The 24810-nt window shown below is 37.6% G+C and overlaps 2 protein-coding genes across 8 annotated transcripts in view; one reads left to right on the top strand and one right to left on the bottom strand.

Moving 5' to 3' along the window:
• The window catches only part of LOC139959776 (exocyst complex component 2-like), a 31623-nt gene extending 26173 nt beyond the window's left edge, over nt 1–5450 (bottom strand). For 4 of the 5 annotated variants that reach the window (XM_071957621.1, XM_071957633.1, XM_071957640.1 and 1 more), the window contains exons 1-5: nt 5302–5450; nt 3391–3542; nt 2859–3029; nt 1301–1436; nt 57–97 (exon numbers count right to left, since the gene is read on the bottom strand). In XM_071957621.1, coding sequence (XP_071813722.1) covers nt 57–97; nt 1301–1436; nt 2859–3029; nt 3391–3511 — 469 coding nt within the window. In that variant the 5' untranslated portion in view covers nt 3512–3542; nt 5302–5450. Of the gene's footprint in view, nt 1–56; nt 98–1300; nt 1437–2858; nt 3030–3390; nt 3546–5301 lie in introns of all 5 variants that reach the window. The other variant, XM_071957628.1, reaches the window with a different exon arrangement.
• A 131-nt stretch (nt 5451–5581) lies between these two features.
• On the top strand, nt 5582–24809 carry LOC139959806 (katanin p80 WD40 repeat-containing subunit B1-like). 3 transcript variants are annotated; one of them, XM_071957671.1, is made up of 18 exons: nt 5582–5751; nt 9412–9529; nt 9891–10021; nt 10252–10369; nt 11231–11331; nt 11536–11661; nt 12620–12735; nt 13585–13656; nt 14325–14529; nt 15225–15364; nt 16225–16355; nt 17738–17907; nt 19044–19133; nt 20057–20224; nt 20635–20711; nt 21373–21447; nt 22331–22444; nt 22774–24809. In XM_071957671.1, the coding sequence occupies exons 2-18, from the start codon at nt 9502–9504 to the stop codon at nt 22904–22906; spliced, it is 1995 nt and encodes a 664-aa protein (XP_071813772.1). In that variant the 5' UTR covers nt 5582–5751; nt 9412–9501; the 3' UTR covers nt 22907–24809. The 3 variants fall into 3 exon arrangements, with proteins under 3 accessions (XP_071813772.1, XP_071813782.1, XP_071813788.1); XM_071957681.1 differs by having other exon boundaries at nt 9409–9529; XM_071957687.1 differs by lacking the exon at nt 19044–19133.
• The last annotated feature ends 1 nt before the right edge of the window (nt 24810 follows it).

Raw genomic sequence — 24810 nt, 5'->3', positions numbered from 1 at the left:
AAAATCAGCTTTAGGAACAAGTCACATAGCAAATGAAACATCCAAAAAATACATACCTTCTGGAAAAAGGCTCTTCAACTCGTCATCTGATAGAGGGCTAGAATTAAGGTAAAGAGACAAACGGATATAACACACTTGAACCAAATAATGAATGAGCGTTCATTAATAGCGTTGCGAAAAAAATCCAGAAACACACTATCCTGCCTAAATATGTGCAAACATGTTGGAAGATCTCTATCTCATAAATCAATGATGTTAGTTGGGCTTGCCTCTCCTTCTTCATCCGGTCCCGTCCCATCTCGTCCCATCCCATCCCATATCACTTTTTCCCCCACAACATTACATACAAACATATACTTAATTCATGGAAAGTAGTACAACATAGTTGTAAAAGGAAGTGTTCTAGGAATCGTTTGGGCTTGAACACAGTAGAAACCTTCCCATAAAGAAAAGGAAAAAATGGAAACAAGAAAAATATTCAAAGAAAAGAAGAAGATGAGAAAAAAAAGAAAAGAATTGTGTTTACCTCTAAAAACACACACGTAACAAACAGTAACAAAACTAAATTTAAAGACTAACAGACATAACTATAAAGCATACATAGCTTAAATATTAATAAACTGCATATATATATACTTAACATCTTTCTGCAGCCAAAATGTCTGAAAATTTAGGGTTTTGTGTTTAATATGACCCTTTTCTTAAAAAGAGAGGTAGACCCTATGTATTTATTCTATACTGACAGGGAGAGAATTCCAGATATTTATGGCACTGTTATTTTAGTTTGATAAACAGATTTGTTCGTCAAGGATAACAATGGATAAGGGGCATGTCTAGTGTCACACTTGTGCTAGACTGCAAAAGTAATTGAAACCCATTTAGGGGTGTGTGTGCAAAAAAAAACTTGTTAAGACCTGAGCAAGCTCAATGGATAACATTTTGTAGAAATCTATAGTCTTTATATGCAACAGGTTATTTAACTACAAAGTTTGAATGAAAACACAAACTTCTAAACTAATTTACATTACTTCTATTTCACATATTATTTATTGTCAGTATTGTTGGGCTCACTATTATGTTTGAACCTCCAAATCTCTTTGTAATGCTTGATCGTCATGACTGATTGATTGGTTGATTGAAAATACAATTGAATAAAACTGAATACTGAAATTCCACTGACTTGACATGAACTCCCAGAAGAAACATATTCTCCACAAGATAGGCATACATTGTAGAAATGCCATTCACTTATGAAATATTAATATTGAAAACATTGTTTTGAAAATAATAGCTGACTTACACAGCCGTCTCCACTTTCAACCCGAGTGCATCTTCTCTCTGTGACGCCATGGGAGAAGAAGGGCCGGTTCTATTGTTGAGGCGATGACCAAACAGAGAGGACTCATCCATCCATATTGCACACTCCTTCACGGCATCTTCATAAAATAAGATAAAAATAAAGAGTAAATAAGGAGAGGATCATAGTATACGAATGCAGTCAACTTTGAAATGATTGTAACCTAACCTAACCTAATCTAACATACTATAATATACACTGTTAAACACATATGAGTGAAGATTCTACATGGTAGACTGAAGGGACCTCATGACACTCAAGGAGGACATTGGGATAGTAGCCCAGTTGGCAATTGGTAAAGGTCACCAGTATGACCCCAAAATTAGCTAGAAGTCAAAGAATGGTCACCTCCTGGCAGTTTTTTTTTCAATCTGTGTGAAATTTAATATTTACAGGGGCAAATTTATTGCAGACGAAATATACTTACTTATACTTACATTTCTGCATCTGCATCAAGATGATAATAATCATAATCATCATAATCATAATAATAATAATAATCATAATAATATTCATAATAATAATAACAATAACAATAATAATAATCATAATCATAATCATGATAATGATAATGACAATGATAATGATAATAATAATAATATAAGGTTTATGAGTAGATAAATGTTCAAAAGATTTTTAAGCACTAACGAAATTTTATAAATGCACAACAGAGCTAACAACATCACCATAGCAATTGAAATGAACATTCTGCTTGTTTTGTTTCATACTTGATTGACACAAATTATTCATCCAAAGAGAATTTCATTGCATTTTGGTATAAACATAATGAAATCAGAGTACTTAAGCAGCACAGCGAACATTTCAAATGTAGCACGTTTAAAAAGAGTATTCGAAAAATAAGAAAGAAAAGGAAAGCTATGGAAGAATATTTGCCATGATGACATCACATCCTACCCAATGTGATTTTGATCCATTCCTTGATATAACACAGATATTTACCATGCATTAATAACTCAACTTTCAAGGAATCAGATTTTGACTTAGTAGCAAGATCATCAGTGGCAGTTTCTATTTAAAGGGTGTGAAGACTCGCGCAAAAAGAAACGTCTAATGCCGGTAATCTAACCTAGTTTCGAATGAGGTGTAACAGAAGTGTTAGACACCAACATCGATCCCAGAAAATACACACACAGCTTGCTACCATTGGTAATTAGACACTAGTGTACAGTCAGTACATACAGCTGCGGTCAATACCCACAGCACAGTGTACAAGCAATACAGCGATGGACATCTCAGGTCTAGATAAAGATAACAAGGTATCACGTTTCATTACTGTCTGCATTTTGTAGCGACAAGCAGAAAACTTCACTTGCAAGCAACGGTTAAGTTGCTTGCAAAGTTAACTTTTTCAGAGTGCGGCATGCGGTTTGGGGCGAGTCTTCAATACCTTTAAACAGTATTGACTTGTATTCCATAGCTGTCACATTAATAACCACTGGGTATACTTTGAAAGGGAAAAATCTGCTAAAGTTTTCCTTACTTGGAAGAATTTGAAGCCCACGAAAGGACACTGTGCATGTTCCTTCCCCTCCAGACTTTGTGGTCACAATCACTGGTCCATCCGCTTTGCAATTTGTCGTCGTGCAAAATATCTTCTTAGGTGATATCCATTCAGCCAACAATAAGCAGTTAACACCACAAATAGTGAGACCTAGAACAGAGACAGAAATTTGAAGTATATAAGCATAAGGAGTGAGTCCAGTTTGGAAACAAGATGGAAACAAAGCATATTTGATAAACATTTCAAACAATCTTAAAGATTACAACAACAATAAAGAGGTTTGGAAATACTGTCCTCTGTTTCTCTGCTAATGCTTTTGCTAATGCTACTTTCAAGTCATGCTTTTAAACATTTGTATTGACAATACGAAATATTTCAAACCTCGTTCTAATAGAAACAGGATATTAAGTGCTGTGTAAGTGCTATGAAGTAAGATCTGGACAAATGTCTGAATTCTGTGGTTTGAGTTGTCGGTCAGGTACTTGAGATTTTGCAAATGTAAAAATCTCACCAATAAGATCTTTTGAACTAGTCCCAAGATTTTCTCCTCGAATTGTGACTTTGGTTCCAGGTATTCCTTCTTTGGGTGAAAGCCCAGTCACTTTTGGAGGATCTTTTAGCTTTCTCTGCATACTGAGCTGATGTTTGGTACCTTCTGATAAACTAAATGACAGAGGGAAATGGAGAGGAGTGAAAAGCATGACACAACGTTTAGATTTGGGGCAAACAACCACAGCCATTTTCATTGGTGTTAAAATTGATACTGCTCCTCTAGATCCACCCAATCCGTCCCCCATCCCCCCATCCTCAATGTCAGACAGCCTAGTCCTAGCATTGTCAGATTTAGCCTAGGGGCTGACTGGTCATGTCACAATACTAGGCCTGAGTCGGGTAACGGTTACCCGAAACTCCGGACCGAATATTTAAAAAAAATTGTGGAAATAGCCAAACACAATGTACATAAATGGCAGATCACTATGCAACCTTAAATTACACCTCCGAAATAAACCTTTCCAATCCATGCTCCTGTTGTTAAGAACAACTGAATGTCATGTTTTGATGTATTATAAATTATAATGCAAATGCACATGAAAAAGAGAAAAACCTTGCAAAAAAAAGAATTCCGACTGTTTCTTTCACTACGATCCAGGGTTTGCATTAGCCATGGGATGGTGCATTTCCTGCAATTTGATTTCAAATCCTACATGTCAAAAGTTGCCAAGACGGCACTTCCTGTAATAAATTTCAGCTCTCAACTTGAATTAAACAGACATTACGGCTGTGACAGTGTAGAGATTCATCGCTAAACGAACGCATTTGGAATAAATGTTAAGTAAAAAGCCACTTGCGATTATTTTTGTTTTGTTATCCTGTCTATAATCATTTTGAGAATTTCAATATTTACGCATGCACGAACGTATACAGTAGCTACAACTATACTACCAGAGCTAGCTGTTTGTGTAAAATCCTCCGACCACTATGGTAGCCTAAAATCACACAGAATCAACATGGAAATGTAGCCATCTGTTTAAATTGTGTCGCAGTTATAGCTGGCACTAAAATATTCACCGAATACTTTCATTTTTGCTGCTATCTTTGACCACATGGTAGCCTAACACCAGACTAAGTTAATTGGAAGATCTTGCCTAACCATTGGTTTGCATAAAAAACTTGGGTAGCTTTGTCAATTAGCTGCAAATCGGCAATTTTTTGGAAGGTATGTGCTATGTTTTGAAGAGGGAATGTAGTATTTTACGTACACTGTTGCTGTTGCGAAGGATTGAAGGTTTCAATTTGAGTAGTTTTCACCGGTATTATATTTTTATTTTCGGGGTGAGTGATTTTATCCACACGAAAAAGAATTATTAAGAATGGCTAATACTTGAAGCATTAAGTAATTAAAGCAACTATCTACACTTAGTATAAGAGTTAAGACAGTTATTTCATGAAATAAATCTTCCGTATTCGCGTGTCTTGATTAATCAAGCATGCAGACCTACGGAATTATTGAAATCATGAAAGCACTCTCGTAGCAGTTATGCGATTTCTCCCCCCCCCCCCCCTCAGAAAATGGGTCCCTGCACATTGTGCGTCTTCGATTCGGGTACCACTACCACTACCAGAATGTTCGGTAGGGTACCCGGATACCCGACTCAGGCCTACTTGATACAAAAATCAAAAGGCTATGCAACATTTTTTTTATAGCATTATATAACTAGCGCTGAAGTGTTCGTTCCTGGCTGTCTTAAACACCTGGGCTAACGGAATTAGGCCTGACTGAGGTCTAACTGAGTCTAAGTTACACTAGGCCTAGCCTATAAGCCTGGGTGTGTTTGTCCGTAGCTTAACTGTTGCAGTTAAACATTGCAAATATATCAAGCCTAGGTTATGTCTCTATAGAAGCATTCCGAATAACCCTTACCTATAGCTATACCAACTTAATACTGACAAGACTGCTAATTACTAATGATTCAGGGTGTTTAAAGTCACCCGAAAATCGAAAGAGTCAGATTTTGCAGAGCTGTCACAGACCCTTTCCAAGCCTGATCGCTCGACACCGTAAACAGGAAGAAATTTATTTCTACGGCTGTATTACATAATATAGCGACCTTTGACCTTTATTTCCTGTGAGACAGATGCGCTGCCTGCAATATTGAGTGCAGTACGTTTCATACGATCCATACCGTACCGCGGGAGCTCAAAGGCTGGGTGTATAACTGAAGTGAACGAAGACACCGTTAGGAACGTCACCATGGTCTCGAGAAGCTTAATCCACGATCTTTAATTAAGTTGCAAGACAAATATTGTTTGAAGATACACTAAGATATGATAACATGAATTCGGGAAGTTTGCACCCCGTACAGTGATCCAGGTATGATTGACCATATCACTCCTTTTTGCAGACTGGCAACCTCAAAATTGTTGTCATTCTATTTCTTGATAATGATAGTGTTACTTACTCAATGCGGGAATTTTATAAATTCAAGCCTAACGATTGTAGGCTAGTAGTACTCAGTAGATAAGTGTTAGCCTTGCCCAGCACTAGTATTACGACTAAGTAGTATTAACCTAGGCTACCATCAGGCTATTCCAGCTAGTCCTATCCAAAATACGAGGAATCTTAAACAAACTCTGCTAAGTAAGTATCTGTCTGTGTATTCTGTCTTTAACACTAGATGCGATAAAAATATTCAAGTAATACTAGAATAGTTAAGAATATTTTCATAATAATCATAACCCAAAAATACAATAAATACACAACAGCACTTGACCAAAGCATACACATATATCTGTTTTAAAAGTAGAATTGTGACTTGAAGCAGAGCATTACAGAATAATTGAACCAACTGAATTGAAGAGAATTATTGGCGCTAAACACCAGGAAGAGATCAGGAAGGTTAAGAGGCTCACTCACCTTTACCAGGGTATCCAGTCAAAACATCCCCTTACCAGAACGTCCCCGCTTTTTACCAAAACGTCCCCGCAGTCAAAACGTCCCCTTTAGTCAAAACGTCCCCGCTTTTATAATCAGTTGGAATGCAAGTGTGGATGTTTTTAGTTCAAATCAAAGAGTAGGGATAAGTATAGTTTAGGTTAAAAACACAGTTTTTAGGAGTGGGAAGTGCCGATTATGAGGGCGGAAACATTTTTGAGTATAATTTTCTGAGGTAAGATAATATAAATAGAAAAGAGAATGTAACGTTACCACACTAAAGGTAATCGAACGATATATTCTATACTTCAAAATGTCAAATATCAACAGGGGCAAGTACCCGTGACAAAATTTTACTTCGTAAAAATAAACGCAGTGTTGGAAAACCTTGTTCAATTTCCCGCGAACACACTTCCGATTTCCCGCCGGTGTTCGCGTAGCGAACACGCCGAGCATGCGTAGCGTGCAAGTATAAAGGCGTGGGGTCCAGGGGCCCGCCCTAGGGGCCTGGTAGGGTCAAGGGTTGGAACCCCTGTGGGGTTGAGGGGGAAAAGACCCCGGAAAATGTTGGTATTTTTGCGTGTCTGGCGATAAAAAACTCGCAGTTGAGGATGCAAAATACTGACAACTTTTTTAATTTAAATTGTCACGAAGCTGATGAAAATTTGAAAATGACAAGTTAGAGTAGCTATATTATGTTATAAAATGAAAAAAGATTTAATCTGCCTTACAATCTTTAAAAAGTTAACTTACAGAACTTCCGATATTATGAAACAAACAACGTTCGGCAAAGCCCCGCGCACACTATACGTACATCAGTTTACAACTGCAGTACGGTCCCTACTTATATACTGTACTACGGTAGGCTACTTACTGTACATGTGCTGCGAATTTTCCCAGGTACTGTACCTTACCAAACAACTGCGCGCCCATGCCCTGTCTTACACCCGTTTGTTAACATTTTTGGCACGTTTCCAAGAAACGTTTCATGGAGTATTCCCCATGATACACGCAGCACATCGAGGCCCCACTAGCTATGGCCATCTTTATGAAAGTAAAACCTTGTAATAAAATATGTTTTAGACCACTTGGCATGATTAACTAAATGCTTAATATTATTTCCATGTTCTTGTAGAAAATGTCAAGTTCGCAAAATACAATTAGTTGTGTTTTTGTAGTTACGTGAGATCCATAACCGACGAGGTGGTTAGGCTATTTGCTATGCACTTAACTATGGTAGGATATTATTTTTTCCGTATTTTTTGAAATTCTAGAAAATACTTTCTTTTCCCCCCGCTTAACACCAGATGTGGTCTTACGGTTTATTCATAAATGGGTGTACTAGAGCCTTGTATACATGACATTAGTTGCATTTAGCACGATATGCCAGTTTCGCGTGAATTTTTCGAAAGTGTTTTGCTGGATCTTTCGTAAAATTTGAAAGGTGTACCAACTTACTTTTCGTACACAATTGGTAATTTCTCTACTGATTTTCGGAGTTTTTTTACAGTCAAGTGAATACGATGTGCATTGAGTATAAACTTATCGCGAATGCAAGAAAACGATGCGGGGATTTCCAGCAGACAAATGTTTTCTTTGCGGGATTACTGAGTCAGTTGAAGGGAATCCTGCACCTTAGAGGTAACACTGAATTGAAGTCAAATTCATACGAAAGAAAACGTTGACTAACTAACATACAATATAAGTATAACAAATGTGGAATGGCAATATTGTTCAAAACATTTCCCGCAAGGCTGATTTATTACAGCAATCTTCCCGCGCTGGGCCGTGTGTGTCCGTGTGACATTTCCCTTTGTGAGTGGGTTGGGGACACATCATTACTCGTTATAGGCTATTGTGACTAAAATTGCGAGCACGCTCTCTGGACATTTTTCTTTTGTTTCTGAAACTTTTCTTCTGAAATTTTCCTTATTGTTTTTACAGATGTACTTTTTTGCTCCTTCGTGTTTTTTTTTTAAGGTTCGTCCTCTTTTTTTTTTTTTTCGTTTTTTTTCCCCGATTTTTTTTTTTTCTCCAGCCAGGCTGGATTTCCCGCGAGCATCGCGGATTTCCCGCGAACCTGGTTCGGCAGGTTCGCAAGGTTTTCCAGCCCTGAATAAACGATAAGTGATTCCACTCAATTTAAAATAATATATAGAGATATATATATTGTATAGTATACACATCCAAATTCTTTTTTAATTCCTCTTGTATAATATGTTTTGTTTCCTTAATTTGTTAATTCACTGAAAAACATAAAGCGTATACCTATGCTTTTTCATATCAAATATAATTAAACGATATAGTCCTTCATGATTTATTTAGCGCCTGTAATCCAACTTGCATGCCGATAACTTAGCCAAATTATAACCTTCACAACTGTGAATGAATGTGATAGACGGGGACGTTTTGACCAAAAGGGGGACGTTTTGACCAAAAGGGGGGACGTTTTGGTACAGGGATGTTTTGATAAAGGGACGTTTGACTGGTAAGCTTTACCAGGGAGTGACTTCATGTTGTTTCTAATCTGGATCGAAACAATATAACGTTTAATCAGTGCAAGGAATTTGAAATGGCCAAAATCTTCTTTGGAGTCTTAGTTAAAGAGCTATTTAAAGTTTGGTAAATAAGAATGTTTACAGTGTTCTAAGGGTACAGTGGTCCACCAAGATTATTTATAAAGATGGATGCACATGAATTCATGCCATAACAACCATGTTGAAACCGTTTAAAACAAATTTTTGGGGAGGGGAGGGGTTGAGGTAATTTCCTCTTAACCTGCAATTTCATGATTGTCATTTTGCATTTGTTGGGATATTTGCAATAGATACGAAAAACCTCTGGACTAGTCTTTTAATTTACGTAATAAATTGTGGCTTGGACAATCTCAAACAAAGAGTTAGACTTTTAGTTCTGTGATGAAAACTCAGATCACTGGGCAACCCGGTGACCACCTCGCCACTGATTTGATCTCTACTGTAAAAAATGATTGAAAACATCATGTCTGGCAACTCTTCTATGCTTGATGTTTTTGGAAAATTTAAAGTGCGGTAATAATTTTATTAATGACCACCATTTGCTATGCTTTCTCCTCAGCAGTTTTGATAAACAAGGTCAAGTCCTGACAGGCAAGAAGTCCATATACCAATCTCTTTCTGAAATCGTTGAAAGGAACTAAGGTGTAAAAAGATGGCTACCAAGCGTTCCTGGAAGCTTCGTAAGTACTTGAGCTTTCCTGTTTCTTTGTCAGCTGTCCTCAAAAGTTTGTAAAGAGCAGTTATTTATACACATCCTGGAAGGTCTGTCCACACACGTATTTCACCATACAATTCAAAGCCACCCAAGTTTTGAGCCTAATCTTGCTCCCATTGAGCGTCTTGGCATCGGAAGGCCTCTATATAACCACTAGTTGCACACCTAGGTACGCCTACTCTAGCAGTCGCATTTGGAGAATTTGTGGCAACAGCACACTTGCATGACCAAAAAAAAAAAAACATACTTACACACATCCCATTTTTGATAGCCAAAATTAGGGTTTCATTCTCCCTAATGCCGTCTCGGTTCTTCGTTCTTTTCAGAGGAGTTTGTAGCCCATAGCAGTAACGTTAACTGTTTGGCACTTGGACCCAAAAGTGGGCATGTGTTGGTCACTGGAGGTGAAGACAAGAAGGTGAACATGTGGGCTGTAGGAAAACCAAACTGCATAATGGTAAGAAGCTGTTATCGAAAGGAACAAAGTGTGCCTCTCTTTGTAGATTGAATGGCAAACTTGCTGACTCTGGTATGTTTGAAGGCTGTATTTGGCATATATGTTTACACCTTTGAAATAGCTGGTAAAGTAGTTGTTTATTTCTCTGTGAGTCTTGTCATTGCAAAGTAGAATGCTGTGGTCACTTTTACATTGACCTCTTCCGCTGTTTTTCCCTGCTGTTGATATAGAGTTTTTCAGGACAGACGTCGGCCGTGGAATGCGTGAGATTCAATTCTGACGAGGAACTACTGGCTGCTGGTTCTCAGTCAGGAACACTCAAAATCTGGGATTTAGAGGCTGCCAAAAGTAAGTCACAACTTCCCCAAATGAAGGTCAAAGGGTAAAAGAGGGGTGGGGGGGGGGGAGTTGGGGGAAATGTGTGGTATCATTTTCATCATAAAATAAAGTCATGCAGTTAATATTTGCTAGATTGGAGAAATTTCTGTCAAAGTCATCACTCTGGTGCCATTGTTGTAAATGTTAAAAACTGCACTCAAAAATGTCTGAACTTTTTATACTGTGGGCTCATTTACAATGGCTTTAGATCAAACATCCACATAGCCACTGGGAGCATCACACTCATAGGGATCCTATTTTGATTGTAGGGAAATATACGGTCCTGTTTGTTGCCTTTCAACAATTGTCCGTGGTTGTCTGTAGAATACAGAGGAGATAGAAATATACATGTAGGCAAGATGTTATTGTTTTATACGTGGTGTGGTGTGATAGCTGATCACTGATTCAATGGGCACACAGAAAATGATTTAACACAATTATTTTAGCTTGCTTAGATACCACCAGCAAATTTTATATAGTTTTGCTAGTTACCTATTACATAACATATCTGCTACATAACAAATACATGCATTCATATACTTTTTGTAAGGATAAAACAGATGTCACATTGGATTGAGGATTTCCTTGGCTTAAGAGAGCGTTTACCTGATAAAAACTTAGCTTCGAAGCCCTGGGTTTGAACCCTCATCTCATCCCGAGACGGAACAAAATTGCATTTAAATTAGAGCTTGGTGTCGTGTTGAACTGGGAGTTTTGTGTTCCACCTGACTCCATTGTAAACAGGGCGCTACGTGGGTAACTAGTTTTAATGATGGTGAGGCCATGAATCTGAGGTATCCAGCATTCTTTATTCTCTTTGTTTCCTTGTAGTTGTGCGGACACTGACAGGACACAAGAGCAATGTGAAGGGCTTAGATTTCCACCCGTATGGTGACTTTGTTGCATCCAGTTCATCAGATACAAAAGTCAAGGTATGTGTCATGCTTGAGGATCCAAGGGAAGGAATAGAACGCTTCTCCTGCTTAATTAGTTCCTAGTAATAGTAATCATAGACATGTCAAAGAAAGCGACAACAATAAATGGGTGCAGTTTATGCAACTAGTTTAAATATTAATGAGTGAGAGTTAACTGAATTATGATTTCTTTCTTCATGTTTTCTCCCCTTTTTTTTCTAGCTTTGGGATATAAGAAGAAAGGGTTGTATTTACACCTACACTGGTCACTCGGGGCCAGTAGAGTGTATCCAGTTCAGTCCAGATGGACGCTGGTTACTGACAGGTGGAGATGACTGTGTCATAAAGGTATTCAAAGGCACTCAAAACGTATTTCTTCACCAAAGCATATATGTTATAATTGCTATTATATTGTTAAGCACTACGAGAATTATTTCATAGTTTGTTTGGCACTATATAAAAATTATGTATTATTGTGATTATGATTTCTTATTGTTCTGATGTTTTTTGCTGTTCGGTTTGTAAACTTCTTAGATGAAAAGAGAGATTGTAGATTGCATAGAGAGATGATAGAAAGACATGTATTTAGAAAGACAGACAGAGGTATTGAAACAACTTGATGCCAGCATCAATACAAATAGTTGCAACAAGTGAGTCACTGTGTCATTTGTTTTGGTAAATGAAGCCATATTGCCAGATTTGTCAATAATTGATAAACAAAAGGACAATTTGATTATAATCATCAAGTTGTTTGAGTTTTAAGTATCAGAATGAGAGTAATAATATCTGTCTCACTAGAGGAGATGGGAATAAATAATTACTTATGTATTAGTGGTAGATTTCCCACAGCTGATAAAATAAGACAGTCCTCTAGTTTCCTGGTATATTAACTGTTTTGTTTGGTGACCCCAATTTTGCCCCCCCCCCCTCATCATCTTGGAGACCCTCCAGTGGCTGACGTTATCGCCTGGGCATAAGTACTACCGGGAGGAGGTGTTCTCCTTCCCTGTCAGAAATAATTATATGATGAAGGTTTCTTTGTTATATAATGGTTATATTCTGCAATTTTTCCACATTTTTTTCCACAGTGTGGACAATTTTTCACTTCTGAAATTTTTGGCGATCCTTAAAAGGGTGGCGACGCCCAGTTTGAATTCTAGGGCTCTCATTGACAGGCCCCCAGTGCCATGTCCTAATGTTTCTTAAACTTTACACAGCTATCCAATCATCGTATAGTGCTTCAGACAAGACAGTTCATGAGAGTTTATTTATTGATGAATTACCTTTGTTCTAATTCCATCATCAGCTGTGGGATTTGGCGATGGGAAAGTTACTTCACGAATTCAAAGGTCACAATGGGGCAATATCCGGAATAGAGTTTCATCCTGTAGAATTCCTTATGGCGTCAGGTAGCAAAGATAAGTAAGTCACAACTTCTTCACCTTGTTCGGATGGCTTTGCCCTTTGATTTACATTGGTATACATATACCCCATCTTCGGCTTGTAGTAGCTCTTGCCAGAATGCATCAGCATTCTTCACTTGCCATCTCAAAACATTCACGAAGTATTGAGGTATTGTAATGCTGGACGGCAACATGGCTTTGTCCTCTCTGCTTCCAGACCTCTCGGCCAATTCGTTTGAAATTTTGTCACTGAGTACTGTATGGAAATACTTAAGGAAATGTGTACTCTTTATGTTACTTTTTTAGAGTAATATCATATAAGAGACAAATTAAGGATGCATTTTTGCCTTGACTTTGGTGCATGAATTGCTCATTTCTGATCTAAGGTTACACCTAAATGTCAATCACAGTATCGCAGTAATCATCTTACATGGTTAATGATCTTGTAAATTGCCATTAAGCAAAGCTAGTGAAGGAGGTAAAACAAAGGATGATAATCATCCTCAGTATCAGGTAGTAAGATAAGCATTGACCAATCAGCTACTGACACACACATGACTGAAACAATAGATTAATAAGCTAAATGTGACGGTGATACCTGTAGCCTGCAAGACATGATCTGAGACTGCTTAATGCGTTATGTTACTTATACTTACATGTGGTAAAATTATGGCTAACAAGTTATCAGATGCTACTTTAATTCCAAAAAGTCAATGAAACATTCAAAATCTTTCCATGGAATTGCGGCAAAGAGGGAGAGTAAACAAGAAAACTTAGAAACCAAGAAAAGTAAGAAATTAAGACTTAAACAAACTAAGAAAACTAAACCAGGAGCTTTGAAAAGTAGTATTGCTTCTCTTTTTCTTAGGACTGTGAAGTTTTGGGATCTGGAAACTTTCAACATGGTCAGTTCGACAGCACCGGGGGCAAGCCCCATCCGGTAGGTTTACTTAACCCCTAGATCAGTCTTCTCAGTAGGTGGCCCATGGGCCACATCCAGCTGAGACCATTTCAATCTTACCCACAAGAACAATTTGTCTACCACCTGGGACTTATCAAGTATGCCATTGGTCAAGGCTTTAGCACCCTACAGGCCCAGCCTGCACATTATTCCAGTTAAATAAAAGCAAGATGTTTGGTTCTCTATGGCCCTTTGCTCCACCCCAATGTTCCTCTCTGGCCCTAACAAAAATGTGAAAACCCTTGTGTTTATTTAATCTTGACAGTGTATATCTTCCAAAACTTAACTGTGGTACATTCGTGTTTTGTGTGCCACTATGACTGATATTACATGAAGAGATCTAATACGTGCTATCAAATCCTATGTAACTGGTGAATAATCTATTCCATCACCTGGAAGAACCTTTTACGATGTCTGATGCTCCAAAAATTATATATGGTATACAGCAAGCTAAAAAGAAACAAATTTTCCAACGCCAGTCTTTCAAACTTGTACCGTTTTGCCGAGAAACAAAATTCTGAAAATTGTCCAGTCTGGATAAAATTGATTCCTTTCAGCAGTCTCCATAACTTTTCCCATTAAAATTTGATTTCATCTTTTTTTTCTCATTGTAATATTCTGTAAATTTTCTTTTAAAAACTTTCAAGATCTATAACATTCCATCCCGAGGGCAACAACCTTTTCTGTGGTAGCACAGACTACCTCCATGTCTTTGGATGGGAACCGGTCAGGTGCTTCGATGCTTTTCCGATGTCGTGGGGGAAGGTGGAGGACATGGTGGTGTCCAACTCCCAACTCATCGGTGCATCCTGCCACCAGACTAACGTTTCTATATACGTCGTAGATATTAACGTAAGTAACAGTCAGCCTAACAGAACAGGAACCAGGGACAGGTATCATGCTTAGAAAGCTTAGAGTATTAAACAGGAAATGGTTAACCTCTGCTTCAAGAGTACTTCTGAGGAGCAAACAAACTTGTGACAATAACAAAAAAGGAAAATTTAATGTCATAAATTTTGTAAACCCAGTGAAATTTCAGTTCAAAGATTATAGTATGTTACAGTGCCATTATTACTCTTAGTTTATTTGCTCTTTGGGGGGGGGGGGGTGTTGATGGATTTCATAATTGCAATAAATAGACCTATTTTCTATATGAAAGATCCTGATGCTATATTTACTACTGTTACTGTTACGAAAAATGCAGAAAAACTGATCAATGGCAAAAATGGATATTAGACCTCTGAAAATCTTACTCTGAGTATGTCCATCATTGTTGCTAGCAAATTATTCTTCACTAGGAAAGCATATTGTACAAATTTGTACGAATTTGTCTCAACAAAAAAACAGTGTTGCTGTGAACATTTGATAGAGCGATTTCGCTTTCAGACAAACTATGTCTCCATTTAGGAAAACATTTTCGGGATTTAATTCTTCCGTAGCAAATTGTTTTGATAAGTGATCGCATCGACTACCATCAGCATCTCATTGGTAACGTTCGTTTAGTAGGTCTATATTGAATCCCTTTTTACTCCTGACCAATTTCCCAGAAAATAAATACATCTGAAAACAATGTACAGTACATGAGTCCTACCAAGGAAGAGCCGGGATTCAATGAAGTTCCCAGAGCAGCATCAGCAAGGAGAAGCTTCAGAAGGGAGAGACCTCATACAACGTCAACAAAGCCAAAGTAAGTTGTAACGAGTAACTTCATTGTATGCTGGTATCGAGTCATATCCAGTCATTCATCTGACTCAACGCACTGTACTGACTCTATGGGGTTGTAACAAGTAACTTCATTGTATGCTGGTATTGAGTCATATCCAGTCTTTCATCTAACTCGATGCACTGTACTGACTCTATGGGGTTGTAACGAGTATCTCATTGTATGCTGGTATCGAGTCATATCCAGTCATTCATCTGACTCCATGCACTGTACTGACTCTATGGGGTTGTAATGAGTAACTTCATGGTATGCTGGTATTGAGTCATATCCAGTCATTCATCTGACTTGACGCACAGTACTGACTTTATGGGGTCGTAACAATACACTTCACTGTACTTACTCTGTGGGGAAGACAACACAAACCTCTTATAGTAACTTGACTCTTGAAATTTACTTTAAACCTTAGTTTACAGTTCTTCTTTTTGAACGTTCTTATCTTTGTGACCAGATGGCTAATACAGAGATGGATACTTTGTCTTACTTTTGTTGTTGATTGTTTTCAGTGATTTCAGACAGAATCGTTGTAAAACATGCAGTACTGTGGCTGATGGTCACAGTTTTATGTTTTACTGTTCTTTGTGGCATTCCTAATATGCATGTCTCTTACTGTATGTGATGCAACTACATCACAAGACACAACGTAATACGCCTTGACCTCATGTCTTTACGTCTCTGGCTCCACTCTGTCTCATCTTTCTTGCTAGTTTCTTCCTAAATGATTGCTTCTTCTATGAAATATTTTCTTATCCTGAAGTAAAGTTAACAAATGAACGATTCAACTGTTTTGCGTCCCTGTGTGACTTTGAGATGTCATTTTTCTTCAGACCCGAGGTGAAGTCCGAGCCCCAGAGGCAGTCCCCGACGGAAGATGACGAGAGGGAAGACCTGAACTCGTCAGCGGAGATTAGAGATCCTGTCAAATACGAGGAAATATTTCAGCCTAAACATAAACTAGGTGAGTTAGTGCTTGATATACGTTACTGTACACTGAGTCACATAACTGGCATTTCTTTAACACTATTTATGCTGCAGCTTCTTAGTTGAATTTGCAACAGTGGCACTTCTAAATACAGATCAAGTAATTGGTTTGTGAGAGCGTGGTGGACGATTGGCTAGGGTGTCGGACTCCAAGGACTCCAAGGATTGCTGGTTCCATTCCTGCCTAGTTCATTACGTTGTGTCCTTGGGCAAGATACTTTATCTCAATTGCCTCTCTCCTCTCTGGGGTTAAATGGTTACCTGTGAGGTAACTTGTCATTGGGCGCAGCGTTTAACTGGAGGGATTGTCTCTGGGACAGGTTATCATTGACCAGGTGTAATATAACGTCTGTAGAGCGCTTTGAGACCTATTGCTGATATAAAGTGCTATATAAAAATGTGGTATATTATCATTTATTATTTTTATACAATCACTTTTTGTGTACACTGACTTTGTGACAGGGAGGGGGGGGATGGAGATAGGGTGCCCAGTCAAATGTATTTATGAAGAAATTATAGATGATAGGGAAATTGGCAACCCACCGATGCAATTCTGCTCTGTTAATCAGTGTAGTTACCGTTATCTAAAATGTAAATGATAAACGACCACAATGCCGTCACTTAACAGAACTTTAATAAGGAATGCAGATTGTGTCGTTTTAATCTTTGATCTTCTTTATTTTCTTGCTCCTTGTTGTGATTACTTCACTGGAAATAGTTCCCTCCAAATTAGTTGATTGAGAGACATATTAATCTTGTCTTTATTTGAGTTGTATGGGAAGATGCCAAGTCTGGGAACAATGGGGTTTTTTCTTTCATTTGGAAAAGGAAACATTTCTCTTTTCAAGTGTGAAAATGTCACTTCCAAATCAGCTGTTGAAGAACAATGGCCAGAAGTTCACTAAAGATTCTAAAATATTATTTACCATTAGCTAATGACAGCTTAGTTTATATGTATGTATGTATGTATGTATGTATGTGTGTGTGTATGTGTGTATGTATGTATGTATGTGTGTATGTATGTATGTATGTATGTATGTATGTATGTATGTATGTATGTATGTATGTATGTATGTATGTATGTATGTATGTATTTATGTATGTATGTATGTATGTGTGTATGTATGTATGTATGTATGTATGTATGTATGTATGTATGTATGTATGTATGTATGTATGTATGTATGTATGTATATATATATATGTTTAGAAAGCAAAAGGGCTGATAATATTGAGAGGGCAAACTTGACAGGTATTACAGCATTTTTGTTTTTCCATCAATTTCATTTATTTGTAAACTGCTTATTTATGCAGCGTTTTGTTAAGCAACACCTCTCTTGATTGTTTCTGCCGTTACAGGTCAACCTCCAGAGAAACCTTCCACACCATTCCCAGCCCCGTTAGAGGACAAAGCCGCCGGACCTAAAGAAGCCCCCGTGCCTAAGAAAGAACCCTCCACCCCTCAGGAATCAGTACCAGTGAAACCGCCCCAACCCGAGGCTGCCCTGCCACATCAACATGATGTCCAGGTAAAAGATTGAAATCTTAGGATACCAAATTCATATGGGGTCCTCCGATATTCTACCTGAGTGCCTGTTGGGGTACCAGTGTTAACACACACCCTGATGAGGAACCGACAGTCCTACATCACTGTCATTGGAAAAATATGATCATAAATGCACACAACATATCTATTCTGTGTGGAAATTTCAAACCTGCATGTAGCCCCTGGGGCTAATAGTGTAACAATTGTCTGGAAGTGTAAAGTCTGATGGAAAATGCTTCATGTGGGACAATCTATAATGATCACTGAGGTTATTCCGCAGGACAGCCCTCATTTTACCGTTAATAAAAAACATTCAGTCATACCTTCCACTGTCCATTAACACTGTTGGGACAGCTGTAACCAAACCAAATCCAAGTTGCCCCACAGGCAACCAGTAGACATTTAGGATATGAAGCCCAAAAGTTTGGTTATAGTGTGAAGTGTTATATCGAGTCGTTGGCCTCTGCTCCACACAGGAGGTCTTGACTGTTAGCATGGGGTGCTATGGCTTTGTTTTCTCACTAATTATATGCTCATGAACCAGTTTCATAATCTGATAAAAATTAGGTAATAATCTTGTTTATGAACTTTTGGTTCTTATAGGGCAATCCCATTTCAATAATTATTATTGCAGTAAAGTACCGCTTGGTTAGCTTGTTGTCATGCCTGCTTCTGGGGTGGTGAAAATTTTGTAACCTATTCCTGTTGCCCTGGTAACCTTGATTCATTTTTCATGCATAAAGTCTACATTATTTGTTATTGTCTTTCACTCCAGCTTACTATATTTTTTATTTTTTGTCACCTATATCTCACAATGCATTATTTCACAAGGTGATGGGGCATGCTTAATGCGGTATTATATTTTAATGGTGGTGGTTGTTGTTTTTATTATTTTTCTGCAATGCCGAGTAAAAGCTTGGAATCAATTAAAACTCTGGAAATGCTGCATTTAATGATGAAAAAATCTATAACAATTTTGCACACTCGAATGTGTTACATAAGCTTTCTTGTCATGTAACATACATGTTGCATGACGTTATAATCCATGGTTTATCCTGCGTTTTTGTAAATTAACTCTTTTTCTATCGTCTCTTGTTTTTCATTTTCGTCCCTTTTTAGCACATTCCACCTTCACCTAAATCTCCACAGACCTTGATTCCTTCCGACAGAAACAAACCTATTGGATTAGACATGAAAGACTTCCTGCCTGTTAGTTTTTAATTTGTTTTAATTTTCTGTTTTCAACATTTTTATTCCAAAAATCTTTCTGTTTTGTTTATATTTAATTTTTCACATGCTTTTATATATGAACTGCATTGGTGAAGGGTTTGGCCTCATATATGTTACCCAACTTGCATGATTATTTGTGTTATGGGAAGTGTATTGTGTAAACCTTTCAGATAGATGCTGAAGGGAACAATGTTTTCTGAGAGAAATGTCTTAATTTTAAAAGAAATGTGGGGAGAAAAATTCTACATTTATATCAACCAATCACAAGCAAGAACCACACTTCCATGTTTGCCCTCAAAACGAAAGTAGCGATTTGTCCCTACTTTGAGCAAACCAATTGTGTTCTACATATTGAGCTTACTGTTTAGGGAATGTGTTAATTAAGGAAAGGGCAGAATGTTTTTGTGTGATGAGAGATTTTTTTCAAGATTAGTTTTGTCACAAATTTTGTTTTTTTTTGCAACAGATATCCTAAAATATCACAAAATGATAAAGATCTTTAGAAGAAAGGCAACAATGAGGCAAAACATGATTGATATTTCATTGTTGAAAATAACTCCTGAAAAATGATATTTTTGCTAGTCATGTAGTCTTGTTGGTAACTAAGGTGTAGGAAAGGCAATACTTACACTGTGTGAGGGAGAACAGTGGTAAATAACGATGTTTCTAAATTTGAAATGTTAATCTTCATACTTCAAAGACCTGGATGTGATAAGAGCAATTTGGACGGCTGGTGATATCAAGGTGATTTATGAGTGTGTGAATGGTTCGGGATGGACGAGGCCATGTAAATGGAACTTAGAAGATTAATAAGAAACGTATGAAATATTAGTAAGAAACGTTTTACACAGACATATAAATAAAAAGAAAAAAAGTTAAATTCTAAATTGTATTCTCTTTAGCATAATCAGCAAGCAGCAGATGTCGCCCCTGTCAGAGGTAGGGCGGAAACAAGCCGAGAGAAAATAGAGGGCATCAGAAAAGGTCACGGGTCCGTCTGTTCCTTACTTATGCATCGGAATCGCAATCTGGATGTGATAAGAGCAATTTGGACGGCTGGTGATATCAAGGTGATGAATTCTGCAGTCTTTTCCTCTTTCAACTTGAAAATTCTCAAATATTTATTTACTTGTATTCTCGTTATCTGCCGTATAAATTTTTGTTACTGTCATGAGCTGCTTTGGAAAATTGGTGGAGTTGGGGAGGCGGGGGGGGTGCCAGGGGGGGTGAAGGTATAATATTTTATATTTTGCCATAATAACTGGATCACACTTGCTTAGTGTAATAACTAAAATGCACTGTGAAGGGGGGGGGGGGGGGGTTTGCAGAGGGACTCATTTTTTATAACTCAAGGAAATCAAGAGAAACTAAGTCACATCTACAGGTAAGCAAAACTTTAAAGTGTTTGTCAGGGCTTTCAATTTCCATTCTATGGCTTTTTCGTTCTTTTTTTAAATAAATTTTTGTTCTTTGGTGACAGACTGCGGTGGAATCTGCGATAAATATGAGAGACCAAGCCGTTGTCGTCGATCTATTAAACATTTTGAATTTAAGAAAGTGAGTTCTTAAGTATTATGAATTTTTTTTTATTTTTTATTTTGGTTTGTGTGCAGTTATTAGAAAACATTCCATTAAGTAAGTGTATTATGTATGATACTACAAAGGGTAGGGCAAGGATATGATTCTCAAAGACCTAACAACAGGTTAGTCAGAGCAGGTACCTAAACCCTCTGGGGCGGTATAAAAGGCACCATATGCTTGTGAATAAGTGTGTTAGAAATAATATAAAGAGAAGCAAAAACATTTTCAGCTGAATTGCCGTGATTACATCATTCCACTCTGCTGCTGCAAAATGCATTTTCAATAATATCACCAAATTTCAAAAGCTGGAGGGGGAGGGGGGGGGGGAATGCATATCTTTGTAATACACAATGCTATGCGGATATATGCTGGACTCACAAATGCAGACAATTTACCAACACCTTTGTTAAAGAATCAACTTCACCCATTTGGAATATCCCTTGCATTTCAAAAGTCGAGTGACTAGAACTTAGAGTTTGTAAATTTTCCTTGATATATAGAGATACTACAGTGACTTAACATAGTCAAGTGAGTGGCATTGACCTTCGACCTTTCATATGAAAGGACTTGTTACAACCCTGCCTGGAAGTGTTTATAATTTTATTTTTTTTCTCCTTTTTTATCCCCCCTTCAACAGGACATTATGGACCTTAGGTTTATGTGTCATTCTTCTGCCTACTTTGAAAGATTTATTAACAAGCAAATATGAAAAGTAAGTACTCTCTGCTGGACTTCAAATGTCAGATTATGTTTGAAACATATTTACTAGTTTTGAATTTGAAATAGTTATGTTTTTCCCCTCTGTTAATGTTTTTCCTTGACAAAAACAGGTGTGGGGGAGGAGGGGGGGGTAAGGAGTGGGAGCACTCTGTTAATTGTGAGATGGGTCAGAAAATTAATTAGCTGGTGTTGCTTAAACTTGAGAGCAGAGGTACCAAGAGGCTTCACACCCTAAGTATGGATAAATAAGCATTGGGGAGATGTTTTAAATAGGAGGTAAACTAAGTGCATGATCTCATTGTTCTTTGAGGCACATGGTAAAGTGTCGGTTCCTAGAAATGGTTTGCCTGACTGGTTGGTTTTACTACATAGGTTACCTTGGGTTACCATACGTCCTGATTTATTGCAACAATAATTTATTCTCCCGCTGACAAAATAAATTGTCCCTTTTTTCTTAAGGTCTTTTGTGACATTCAAAGATACAATCTCTGTTTTTAGCATAGAAGGCACACATGTAGTACACATCACTATACTGTGAACCCTTTAGGGAAGATGATGCACTCATTTTCAGCGCACGAGTACGATTAATGGGGCGCATTATTAGCTCTACAAGCTTGATGGACAAAAGTTTAGAAACGTGGATCGCCTAGTTTGCAACAACTACTGACACTATGATAGTGTAGCTATTTCACGATTCAAGAACTTTTAATTAGTTACTTCCTTTGGACTATACAGCTAGAGAAGGTTAGTACTAATGCGGGTGTCCCACTATTCAACCAAGGAAATACGTCGGTAACCCTACCATCACCTCCTCCACCCTTCCTTTTATGCACTGTGTTGCTTTTAGTGATGTTTGCCCTTTCATTTATTTACAGCTATGTAATGAGTGCCTGTTCGTCACTAAAGCTTCTATTGATAAGCTTCACCAGTCTCATCAACAACAGTATTAAAATTCAGCCAACGGGCGTGGATTTTTCCCGAGAAGAAAGGTCCGTATTCAGCGCTCATCTTCGATATTTTTAGCAGCTGTTGGAATGTTAACCGCGGAATAATTGCTTTCACAACATCATCATTTAACTGAATTCATTTAGGTTATTGAAAAGTTAAAAGATATATAGATTAGCAGTCACAAATTATTCCAGAACATGGAACTAGTATGTCACCAAATAAATTCACTATTTTTAAAGGAGAATTCCAACCATTTAGCATTACTACTTAATCATGCTTAAAGTAATTGCAAACCAAACTGAATTTGAATTTGTCTACCTTTGTAAACAACGTCTTTTTCTTGGTTCAATGTTTTTTCCCTTTTAACCAGGTACAAGAAATGCAGCAAGTGTTACAGCTACCTCATAGCAACCAGAGGTATTGTGGAAGAGCGCCAACACTTAATGGGTAAACTGGGAAGTACTTTCAGGGAGCTTCAGCTGTTACTGAACCAATTGGAGTAGGTGGCCTTTTAACCCTAATTGGACAACCCTTGATGCCTTATACAGTAGCAACTAAACAATTCTAAATACACATGTTGCTGTTATTTATATTTCCCACCAATTGGTGGTGAGAGAGTTGGAGAGCAGCTAGAGAGAGAGAACATGATGGAACAGTCACTGAGAGCAGCTTTGGAGCAGCAATTAAGAGCAGCTTTGTGACAAGAAGAGTAGTATAGCTACCAAGATATGCTAGGATTAAGTTACATTGATCTCCTGTTTATTATGCTTTTGAGGTTTCTTCTCCTTCTCTGTTGCTAAGGTGCTGCTCTTTCATCCACTTCCAGACCTGTCGTATGTTTCTTGTTTGCTGTGGTCCGCTGTGACTGATTCTGTCTGGAAGAAGTGGACTTTTTTTTTTTTAAATCTGTAAATCCACTATTTATACAGTAGCAAGCCGAAATGCAAAAATCTTTAATAGATCTTAATGAGTTTGCTGGGGTGTTTTTCTTCCTTTTTTTTCTGATCTTTGAATCGTACAACTAGTGTATGAGGCCAAAGTATAAATTGGACAATGTTTAGTTATGTGTTCTCAGTTATCAGCATTAGTACGGTTTTAATGCTCTCAATTTAAGCTGGATATTGAAATAAACGGGAGACGAAGAGCGTGATATCTGGTGATATTTTTCGCTTTATTTACGTGTCACAGATTTATTACTATCGTTGGATGCTAAAGGGTCAACCTGAGTATAAATCTCAAATAACTGTAGTACATATGTGGGGTCTGTTGAACCTTGTTTTTCCTCCAAATTTTGAACCTGATGGCAAGAAGTACTTAACAGGTGATATCTAAACTGGCTATTAACTCAGTAGCAGTAATTTTTTTTACGGTTTTTACAAGAGCGGCACATGTTGTGGAAACAAGTTGCTGCCAACGTTAAATTTGACACCGTGACAGGAATATCTATGCGTGCTGGACCTATGCGTAGTGGACCTATGCGTAGTGGACGTGTAAAGTGAGATGTTGAATTCATAGATTTAGTCGTTTGGACATCCAAACCCTGGTGCGGTGTGGCATGACACTCTGCTTTATCAGAAGATTAAGTGTCATCTCCACTGTTTCATTCATTTGCATATCAAGTTATTCGTGCGTCTGTGCAGAGGTTGTTGTGTAAAGACAGGCTGGGCCCATGTGTCAGTCTCAGATTATTAGACCCAGCGGCTACTAGGTGAACTGTGATTTTCAGATAATTTATAAGATTGATCAGGCCATCGTGTCAGCTTTAATGTATGGTACGTGTGTGCACCATATGAAGAGCATGATATATGTGGCTTGACGAGTTATTGATGCATTAGTTTTATAAATGTATCATTTATGAGACTAACTGGGCCATATGCCAGAATTAAAGGAGCATTAGCTAGTATGTTTAAATGTTCTGTGCACAAAACTTAACAGCATTATACATGTAGCTGACTGAGTTGTCCATGTGTCAGATATTACAGGAGCAATGGCTATGATGTGAGATACATAATTACTTTTAGCATGATGAACTGTATATTGGTTAATATCATAATTATCGTTAGTGGCATTTCTGCATGTCATCTGGAATGAATGAAAATAATTTCTGATAGTTGGATATCATTTTAAAGCCCTGCTCGTTTGCTTGTGTTATTCAAAATTTGTTAATGATATCGGCATTTCCCCAAGAAGCAGCTCGTTTCGTCGTGGAAAAATAAAAAACAACTTTTTTTTTCAAACTACGTTAGCAAATTTAACTCACATTGCTGCTTCTGTAGTTTAAAAAAATGTACTTTGCATGAGCAATAATTTTGTGAGTTTTCATCATAAATCTGCTCAGAAAGTAAGAATGAAAGATTTTTAAAATGTAAAGAAAGTTGAATGAATAAAAAACGAATTGACATAAGAG

The sequence above is a fragment of the Apostichopus japonicus genome, chromosome 3, assembly GCF_037975245.1.
Source record: "Apostichopus japonicus isolate 1M-3 chromosome 3, ASM3797524v1, whole genome shotgun sequence".
Lineage (NCBI taxonomy): Eukaryota > Metazoa > Echinodermata > Holothuroidea > Aspidochirotida > Stichopodidae > Apostichopus > Apostichopus japonicus.
This window is presented reverse-complemented; position numbering and strand designations above follow the sequence as displayed.

What these genes read in the sequence shown, in the direction of transcription:
- LOC139959806 (XM_071957671.1), top strand. Translation starts at nt 9,502, where the DNA reads ATGGCTACCAAGCGTTCCTGGAAGCTTC. An exon ending in CAAGCGTTCCTGGAAGCTTC is followed by an intron (nt 9,530 to 9,890) that starts GTAAGTACTTGA and finishes CGTTCTTTTCAG; the next exon opens with AGGAGTTTGTAGCCCATAGC. An exon ending in AACATTTTGAATTTAAGAAA is followed by an intron (nt 20,712 to 21,372) that starts GTGAGTTCTTAA and finishes CCCCTTCAACAG; the next exon opens with GACATTATGGACCTTAGGTT.